This window comes from Larus michahellis, chromosome 8 (assembly GCF_964199755.1).
Source record: "Larus michahellis chromosome 8, bLarMic1.1, whole genome shotgun sequence".
Classification (NCBI taxonomy): domain Eukaryota; kingdom Metazoa; phylum Chordata; class Aves; order Charadriiformes; family Laridae; genus Larus; species Larus michahellis.
Genome location: NC_133903.1, coordinates 29,762,563 through 29,772,971, shown reverse-complemented (window position 1 = coordinate 29,772,971; position 10,409 = coordinate 29,762,563). Strand labels below are relative to the sequence as shown.

General features: G+C 43.9%; 1 protein-coding gene across 1 annotated transcript; it reads left to right on the top strand.

Moving 5' to 3' along the window:
• Window positions 1-10,372, top strand: NPL (N-acetylneuraminate pyruvate lyase). Its single transcript, XM_074598420.1, has 12 exons — window positions 1-290; window positions 565-633; window positions 2,342-2,415; window positions 3,521-3,608; window positions 4,780-4,837; window positions 4,926-5,001; window positions 6,281-6,373; window positions 7,168-7,316; window positions 7,519-7,565; window positions 8,364-8,448; window positions 8,561-8,600; window positions 9,971-10,372. The coding sequence occupies exons 2-12, from the start codon at window positions 569-571 to the stop codon at window positions 10,120-10,122; spliced, it is 927 nt and encodes a 308-aa protein (XP_074454521.1). The 5' UTR covers window positions 1-290; window positions 565-568; the 3' UTR covers window positions 10,123-10,372.
• The last annotated feature ends 37 nt before the right edge of the window (window positions 10,373-10,409 follow it).

The window sequence follows — 10,409 nt, the reverse complement described above, 5'->3', positions numbered from 1 at the left end:
GGCGAGGCCGCCCCCCGCCGCCCGGCTCGGCGCCTTTCCCCCTCCCCGCCGTTCCGCTGGGCTCAGCCCGGGCAGCGGCTCCTCCCGCCGGGCCGGGGGCGGAGGCAGGCGGCCGGCGGGGGCGGGCAGGGGGACCAGGGAAGCGGAGCCGGCGCCGCCCGGGCCGGCCATCCTTGCCGCGGGCTCGGGCGGCCGCGGCCTGCGGGGGCGCTCCGTGAGAGCGGCCTTCCCGGGGCAGAGCCCTCAGGCCGGATCTCCGCACAGCTGCGCTGCCGGCCAGCCTTTATCAGGTACGTGCTGGAGGTGGGAGAGGAAGGGGAGAATTCGGGGTGTCTCTGAAATGCGACTGCGCCTGGTGGTCCCGGGCCTGCCCTGGGGGTTGCGGGCTGCAAGAAGCCGCTTCTTCAGCAGCAGCAAGACAATTCTCTCTAACCAAAAATAACACCCTTGCAAAGTCCACTTCTTCTGAACTTTGCCTGCCTAGTTTTGCTGTTAACTGAAGTTAGTCGAAACTCTGCTTAAATAAAGATGGGAATCACTTTTAACTTTGTCTTTTCCAAACAGCTTAATGACACCCGGAAAGAAGTTAGAGGGTCTTGTAGCTGCTACGGTCACTCCCATGACTCCTGATGGGTGAGTGTGACCCTGTAGCACAGCATGGCATGTTGTCAGAGTTGCACAGCTTACTGCTGCCTTAAAACCCTGCCTTCCTTCTCTCTTACTTGGAATGTATCAGTTGTGGTTTTGTTTTTAAATCAGCTCCCTGATGGGATGGGGAAACGAGTAGGTTGGTCCCACTAGCACTGGAGTGGGTTCCCTTTGCCTCCACATCCTCCTGTTGCCCAGAAAATGCTGTAGGTGTGGGTTTGGAGAGTTTGATCAGTCTCCCATCTCTTTCTATTGCTTTTGTAGGTGCAAATTACATCATACTAATTATAAATTATATACTTTATAATTAAAGTTATATAATTAAATTATAATTATAAATCTATATAATTAAAACATATACTATTTATATAACCTTATATACTATATATATGCAGTATTTTGTTACGGCAAATCACAGTCTAGTTAAAAACGGCTCTTGAGAGCTGGAAAATAACTGTCAAAATGTGATGTCCTTTTAGACTTTACCCTAGCTAACTCGTGGATGCATTCATGTGTGCATGGAATTAGTCTAAACCAGAAGAAAATATTACAAGGACTGCACAGTTCTGAAAATAACATCAACTCAAAAGTTGAAATTGGGCCTTCCTCAAAGCAGTGATGGTAAACAGATGTCCTCCCTACTGCATTTTGATGTTGCAAGACAGAGTTGTGTGGAGTCAGCAAAGGACCCTGAGCTTCTCTGATGGGGGATGTGTCAAGATCTGTATGTGTTTTTGAGGGAGACAGTGGAGATTTGCTAGTACAGTCCCCTGAAAGTGATCCTTTACTTCTGAAAAGCGCTGTGAAGCGCGGCACTGTCTAAGTCGGGGTGCCCATTTGCATTGCAGTCGCTGCTTCCTTTCTTGCTTTAAAGGAAACTTATTTCCAATTGCATTTTTTATTACTACTCAAATGTATTCCAACATGGTATTTGCCAAGTGATCTGGGTCCACTGCCTGGTGTGCCTGGCCCTTAAAACATATGTTCTGGGAATGTGGCTGTGAAATTTTGGGTGATGTGTAAACTCAGTCAAGGTCCCAGAATTGACTTCCAGACTATAGTGCTGGTCTGTAGGTTTGACAAATGAAAACAACGGTGAAATATTATACACTGATAAACAAAATAAGTTTGTCCTGCAGAGAAGATAAACTTAGAACTCGATTTCCACTGTTTGTCAGGGAAGTCTGTTGCTTTCCTTATCCTTTAATGAGAGAGAGGTCAAAGTCACATCTAGCAGATGCCATTTCATGGTCTGTCCCCAGCAGTTAAAAGTATAGTTTAACTATTTGCCAGCACTTGCACAAATATCTTTGCGCACTCAAGAGGGATCCTGTTTCCCTCAAACAGTCAAAAAGGTTTGAGTGCCTCTTGTTCTCTCCTGTCATCCAAAATAAGTCCTTTGCTGTGACAAGCCTCCAGTAATTACCAATTGAGATAAAAGGTTGGAACAGTGAACTACTTGTCAGGAGGAAGAGCAACTGGAAGAAAGAACTCAGAACTGAACTGTTACCTGAAACGTTAAACATGTGTGTTTAACACATATCATACCTTGGGGTAATTTGTGTGTGTACAAATGCAAGGCTTCAAAAATACCTGTCTTTTTTTTTGGTGTTTATCTCTAAGTTTGATATCTGTTAGTGGAGATTCAGGGTTGCTGAGGGTCCTAAGGTTGCTGTGGTTCCTTTCATTTCAGACAAATTAACCTTTCAGTGATTCGTCAATATGTGGACTATCTGGTAAGCGAGCAGAACGTGAAGAATGTGTTTGGTAAGTGGTTTTTTTTGACAGAAACTGTGTTACACCCCTTTTGCTTGGATGGCACCTCTATGATAGCTTGCCTGATAGAGCTGTAGTAGGACGGACTGTGGATGTGGGATCAACCTAGACATTTATATTCACCAGCGGAGACAGTGTAAGTGATACTTAGGGCATCTGCTTTTGCCTACACCCCATTTCTGCGTGGGATAAAATAAGCATTGCCTTCATACAGTGACATTTCCAGAGATGAATGGATAATGCTGTCTTGGCAGAAAAGACTCAACTGAATAATTCTCCCCTTTTGCCTGGGCAAGATCCAATCATCTGATTAAAAAACATCAGGTCAGGAGTCCTGGGAAGTCAATGGGCTCATCAAAGCCGAATGGGCTTCTTTAGGAGACCTGCGGTGCACTGGGTGATACCGAGGTGGTCACTGCTCCCGTCTGTCTCCATTCTCTGATGGCTTGATAGAGAATACAGCATTAGCTAAACCACTTTCATCCATAGCCTGGCATAGTTAAGTAAGCTGAAGTCAGTGATAAAATTTTGGTTCAAAACTTATGTGGAAAGAGTGCCAAGATGAAAATCAGAGCGTGGCAGTGACTTCAGCTATCCCAGTTTAATCTGCTGTTTGTAAATGAACATACTGACATCTCATTGTTTTCCAGGGGTGCTTTAGCCTAGGTAGGACACTAGGACACACATGGTTCCACTCACGACAGAGACACCGAATTTCCTTGGGGTGGAGGACAGGCCATCACTCTGCCTGGCTCACTGGGCATCCCTTTATCCACTTGTCATAGCCTGACTGGGAGAAGGAGGTGGTGTCTGCTGGGGAGGAGGTACTGGGGGGCAGTTTCCCAGTTTCAGCAGCTGATTCTGCCTCCTCCCTCCCAAAGCGGCTCATCCTGAAACACCCAGGTTTGCGACACAAGCATTTAGTGATGATCACGCTGCAATCCCTGTGCAGATGCTGACATGGACCATTGCTATCTTAAAATTAGTTGAAGGAAAAATGTTTCTTTTTAATATTAAAAGTGTCAGTTCTTGTTTTCAGTAAAAGCAATGCATGTAGGCCGGGCCTCAGCAAGTGTGTTGTGTTGTGTTGAAACAGTGAATGGCACAACAGGAGAAGGACTGTCCCTTAGCACCCAGGAGAGGAAGCAGTTGGCGGAAGAATGGGTGTGCCAAGGAAAAGACAAGTGAGTAGCTGAGAGGGAACAGGGGATTCCAGATCTCTTGTTATGGTATGGACATGCCTGATTGCAAAAGCCAAATTTTGCTGATGACTTTTTTTTGAGCATTTTGTTGTTGGGCTTGTTGCCCAGGGTCCTTTATCGTAGAAGTCTGTGTTTTTGTCACTGCCAGTTAGTTGGTGTCCATTTCTGCTGCTTGGAGAGCTTGTAAGAGTCCTTCTCTTTGGTGCACTGAGGGGTAGGAGGACAAAAAAGGGCTCGGGGGAAAAAAAGGGCTCTGCCTTTTTTTTTTTTTGCTCAGTAAAAATTTGATTTGATTTTGATTGCAGAGCAATCTGCCTATTAATGCCCTGTGAGCATTTCTCAACCTTGTAATATATTAAATGATTTGGTATGGGGTAAAGCTGACATATAAAGTGTTTAACTGCTTCCCTAAAGGTGCAAATCACTGGCAGAAGAAGGAATTCAGCCCAGATCCGCAGCTGTGCATCCAACTGCAGCTCCATTCTCCATCTCTTGTACCTGTCATAGTCTTGACACCAAGTCTCCTCACCACTGCTGCCTTCTTAGTTTCTATGTCAGAGGATGTGGAGAGGAGGAGGCGTTTTTGGGGAGGATAGTAAGCAGAAATAAACTGGTGTAAAGGCTCACAGTCTGCATGGATATAAAGGAGAAACACAGAAATGGGGCTTACAGGCTGGAACCTGGGAGGTTCTCTTGGCAGGAGCAGATGAGCAGTCAAAAGGTGCTGCTGTGAGATTGAACTCTTCTGGTAGTTCTGCAGAGAAATAGGTTTAGAAAGCAAAGATTGCTTTGATATCCTTTCCTTTTCCCAGCTTCCCCTTAAACCCTGAATGTCTTAATTTTAACTTCCTGATAAAGTGCTAAGATTTGTTCCTCGTGACAGCCTTGCAAATACGACAGCAAGGAATCACATGTGAATTGTATTTGCAAATGTGTTTTCTCTTTTCCACCACCAGCTGCTTGCCACTGTCAGCATTTTCCCTGTGTGTCTGCTTGTCAGGTCAGCACAGGTCAAATCCTTTCTAGGTTTAATCTAGCTCAGTGAAGTTCTTGTTCTGTAGCAGCCTGGTCTGAAGCAAGTCGTTTTGGCACACTGGTGTTTTTCACCAGCACTGAAACCTCCCCAAACCGTCTGAATTTGTTTTTTATGCAGATTGGATCATGTGATCATTCATGTGGGAGCACTGAGTCTGACAGAGTCCCAAGAGCTGGTGAGTGTATGTTATGATTCCTTTTCACTATGTGTGTAACAAATGTAAGGTGAATGTACCTTCAGGTACTTTCCATTCTCTTTTATAGGCAAGACATGCAGCAGCCATAGGTGCTAGTGGTATTGCGGTAATAGCCCCCTTCTTCTTCAAACCCACAAACAAAGGTGAGTAGGTGTGATTGCCAGACCTGCTCAGGCCTCTTATATTGCCCTCCAAACCTTTATCATAGAGAAAGGATTAATGCCATTTTCTTTCTTTGGAAAATAGTCTGGTGATGATGTTTGCACACCTGTTTTGTCTAGTTCCATGCTAAAGCAAAACCTAGAAGAAGCATTTTTTAAAAGATGGGAGATACCAGAATTCTCCCAGCAAGAAGTGGGAAGGATGTCTTTCGGGATGCATTTTGTTAGCCTCTTGTAGAGGCAGAATTGCTTATGGAAAGAGTAGTTAACTAGTCTGTCTTCTGAATCGACAGTTTGGAGCTCAAGCTTGATCTGGGCCACACTAGGAAGCAGCTGGTTTCATGCTGACCCTTGCTGGACCAAGTTGATAAACTGCTGATACACAGGTGTGCTTCTTGTTACTGAGGTTACCAGGTTTGGTTCTATGCACCTAAGCTTACCTCAGAACTTCTAAATTGAATGTTTTGCTTTTAATGCCATGAACATAACCTAAAAGAACCACATGAAGTGGAGGTGTTTAACAGAAATGCTAAAAGTTGTCTGAATTAATTATGAATGGAAATGTTCACGTGAAAGCACCAGAAGAAACCAGAGTGGATTGCCAGAATGGCTGGTATTGACAGCCAAGGACACAATCAGTGGCAATGAAACTGGTAAGCGCAGAGGAACAGCGCAAAGATCAGCAGAAGACCTTTGCTGATAGTAGCAGTGAGGTTTCAGCACACTGCTCTTCCTGCTACACTGATGTGAAGACTGCCTAGGATTTATGAAGGATACAGTGAACAAGATTCTCAAGAAGAATGTCAACCATAGTAGCTCTTTGATTCCTAAAATGGTACAAAAAAGTTGTCCGAAAATCTGTTCATCACCATTGAGCAGTAGCCCAGGGAGGTGAATGTGAACTTGATCCCTTGTCCTCTGTGTTGCACACAAGTGATGCTGGTGAGGCCTCTTTGGCACACAGGTCTTGTAGTTTGCTTGTGTGAGAGCATGCGTGAGTTATATCTGCGAGCGAATGAGTGTGAGTTACTGAAATTGGTTTCGTTTAAAATAAATACCATCTTTACCTTTGCCAAGATCTTCCACTGAGTTTTGTCACCTTTAATTTTTATCGTGTGTGCAGATTTTTATACGATTGGCTGCATATGGCATGCAAGCTGTAGGTGGCCTCTCCACAGACCCTGGCTGCTGTGAACCTCAGCTGTCTTTCCCTCTGGATAGTCTCCTTCTCTTATAGGGGCACTTGTTTGTTTTCTTCCAGATGAGCTGATTGCTTTCTTACAGAAGGTTGCGTCTGAAGCCCCTGCAGTTCCATTTTATTACTATCACATTCCTCCTCTGACAGGCTTGAAGAGTAAGTACTGCTTAGTCAGCTTTCCCTGAGCCCACAGGCTCATACCGACATGTGTAATCCCAGGGGCTGGTGTGATGAGTCTACCAGTAGTATGTGGCCTCTGCTCCTGTCACAATCAGGCTGTAGTGGAAAGGATCCTTTCCAAAAATGGGAGGTGAATCCAAGACTGGAAAATAAGTTGAATTCCTCTTCATTGGAAAAAAAGTCACAGCTTATGAGTACTGAACAACTGGGACAGAGGAGGTGATGCTGACGTGGCTTTGCAATTAGTGTTGAGCAGGATAGGTAATTGCCTGGGATAACTATAGTTGCATCCTGATTTTTTGCACGATAGTGGCCACCATCTGTTGGTGTATGCTGACTGCATAGTCGTGTTTGCTAGTACATTACGTGTGAAACCACAGTGCTTCCCAAGTCGCATTATTTAGCAGAGGAATGAGGAATAGAATACAGATCTTCACTTACTTTCTCTAGACAGTAAGTTAAATGGTGTTTCTGGATGCATAAATTTATATTTATTCTTAAATATGTTATTGCCAGTTGATTCCTAAATTTTCACTTACTCGGGGTTTTTCCCTTCTGATATTGGAGGATGGAAAGATGTCTTCTGTATAAATCTGGGAAATAATCACACTGAAGTTACTTTATTGGTTGTTTTAGAGCTATATAGTTTACTAGGCTTAAGCTAGAAGTGAACAAATTCTAAAGTACTAAGTCTCCTTCTTGGGGATGAGATAGTTAAAACTCTTAGAATGGGGGCGTATTTCTTCATATGAGATTGCTGTTCTGCACAGTTCGTGTTGAAGAGTTGCTGGATGGAATAAAAGAGTGGATCCCCACCTTCCAGGGTGTGAAGTTCAGCGACACGGACCTCTTGGACCTTGCACAGTGTATAAACAAGAATGAGAGAGAACAGTTTGCATTTCTTTATGGCGTAGATGAGGTAAGAGGCTCCACTTAAAAATTATTTCTTCTATGGCATTCTCTTGCTTCAGCCTTGGGGGGAAAAAAGAAACCCTGGAAATTCAGTGCCAGGTAGTTCTGATGCTTCTTCCCACCACCCCTTTTTTTTTCTTTATTTTGTTAAATGAATTAAAAATGTGTGTGTGTTTGTTTTTTTTTTTTCTCCCTCTACCCTGAACTAGCAACTGTTGAGTGCACTGGCAATAGGGGCGAATGGAGCAGTTGGAAGGTCAGTATGGCTTGGACTCCTCCTCAACACACACACTGTATTGTTGTATCTTCCACTATCTACACAGTATTTCTCTTAACGATCTGCTGTCACCGCACTGGAGGATTTTGCAGGGTAGGGCTGTACAGTGGCAAGCAGACAGATAAGCTAGCTCCAGTGCTAGTGACGGGGCAGTTGTACAACCTGGGATCTCAGATTATGTTCATTTGGGTGATCATTGCTGCAGTTTGTAAGCTGACCCAAGGGTTTCAACATATTTCTTTATCCTCACGCAACTTTTTGAAGTAGGGAATCACTTTTATCTTCATTATATGGGTAAGGAACCAAAACCCAGAGAGGTTAAAATCGTTAGTTCACATGAGAAGTCTGTGAGGAAAAGGGCTCTGCTGAGTTTAATTTCTGATTTGTCTTCTGCTCCTCATTCCAGGCTGCTTAGATCAAGTACTGTGTGATACCTGTGTTCTTGTGTCGGTGATCCATTAAATGAACAAGCAACTGGAAAATTAAGTGATTGACTTTCCATATTGCCAATTGTGTCTTTTTATTTTTAATTTTGAAAAGCTGTTCCATTTGGAAAGAACTGGGAAGAGAAATCTACTCTCTAAAGTCTTCCATAGGGCTTGGCATACTTCAGATACTTGACAGTGTAAACCACACATAGATTGCATGAATCTCTATCATAATAATGCCATTCTTAGAATGGCAGCAAAAGCCTGTGGCTGCTTCTTTCTTTTCAGTGGTTCTAAGCTCCTCCTTTGCATTTACTGATTCTATTTTTGGTTTGGTTTTTTTTGGCAGTACTTACAACTATTTGGGACGAAAAACCAATCTAATGTTGCAAGCCTTTGTAAAGCCAGACCTAGCGCTAGCACGGAAGTATCAGGTACAGTATCTTCACTGTGCCCACTAGGAGCCAGCCTTCTTTCTACTCCAGCTTTACTGGGGCTGATTGTTCTCATTGTGAAAAATTGTCCTCTTGTGTCTGTCTTTTCTAGTTTCTCACTGGGGAATTTCTCAACTTTGTCATCAAACTAGGTAAGTCCTACACTGCCTGCTTCCCTTGTTATATCTAAAAATGCAGACTTGGTGCTCCAGAGACTCTCATGTTGCTGCACCCTCAGAACTTCCTTCCTGAAAGATTTTGCAGTGAAAAAATGTTGTGTCTGCTGTTTCCCAGGTTAATAGCAGCTGTGAGCTCCACAAAGGGAACTGACCAAGCATGTCCAACAGATTCCGCTCTCGCTTCCTTCCTGCTTCTGTGAAATCTCACAGCTTTAAAGCCGTGACTGTGATTTTCCCTTGTTCTTATCTTCACTCTTTCAGTGGGTTGGTTTTTTTGGTTCTGTCACCAAAAGCCCATTTCTAGCTTCTTTTCTAGAGTCATTTTGCTGAAATCATGGTGCTCAGTAGGAAAACAGCTCTGATACTTGTCTCTCCTGCCTTGCTATAATTTAAGAGTAAATCTGCTCAAGGCTGTACAAGGCCAAAGTGTTTTAAGATGGAAAGATTTTTATAAAAAAGCAGAAGTTTTAATATAAAAAGCAATTTAAACTAATCAAGTTGGAGTAGTGTAGGGCGATTGAATTGCACATTTCATGGTCGTCACTTAATGAAGAGAACTGTTCACTGTGTTTTCGCTGTACACGTGCAAACCCCAATGAATGTAGCTGAGCTTTAGTGCTTGGTTGTATTTCTTGGCTTAAAAGTCAGAGGAAATGCATCATTATTTAGCCTTACAGATAGAGGCAAACACTGAATTTCCAGAGGTATATAAGGAGACTTGAGTTATGGACAGAGAGGCTTCCCGAAGTTTCTGTGGTGGTTTACGCTGGAACCCAACGTCACTGTCACAGGCCAACAGGATGTTCTGACCTCCAGGGCTTGGCTTTATGTGAGTCTGCGTTGGGGAATAGCTGCGAGGCTGCAAACATCAGGTTGCTGTGATGATGAATTGGCTGGGGTAGCTCAGCCTGCCAGCAGAGCTAAGTTTGAAGTGGCCTGATTTTTGCTTGGTTTACCGAGGGAGGACTCGTGCCATCTTTTCTGTTGTCAGGGCTGCACGGCAATACTTTTTGGCAAGGAGAAAGGAACACACATACTGGTTGTAAAGCTGACAGTAGTTTGTAAAGTGCGTGTCTAAGAAAATAGCCTGCTTGGTATCTTTGGGAGGGAAATGGTAATGGTAAATATATAAATGTAATAAGTATTTTTAGTGTAATGTCTTTCCTGTTTACAAGTATGATCATCTCTTAGTTACACTGTTTTCACTTCCGAGAAGTGCTTAAAGCCTGGTTCATGCCGGATTACACAGGAACTCTATGTTGCTGCTTTTTTGGACGCCTGTATAGAGACTGCTTTAAGCAAAACGATCTGCAAGTGACCTGGTTTTGCTTTTGTCCACCCAGGTTTTGGTGTTGCACAGACTAAAGCTGTAATGACTTTTGTTTCTGGCATTCCCATGGGACCTCCTCGGCTTCCACTTGTTGATGCCTCTGAGGACTTCATCGTCAAGGCCAAAGCCAAGCTGGATAGCATTGTGTGGCCTGATGGCGACTGATGTTCACTTCCATGTCCGTCTGGAAGCGGAAACTCCTTTTCTTTCTGGGATTCACTGTCACTTGGCACACTGGTCATGTGAGGGGCTGTTGATTTCTTTCAGGGAATTGGCAATGTGCCCGAGCCCCTTCCTGCTAGGGATGGATTTGTTGGTGCACATGTAGCCACCTTTTTGTGTAACTCTGCTCCCCTGGAGCTCTGCACATCCAAGGACTAGCTGGTATCTCTTAATAAAAAATTTAAAAAGCAAATTTTTCCCAGTTGAAGGATCCTGACTCCTTTTGCCGC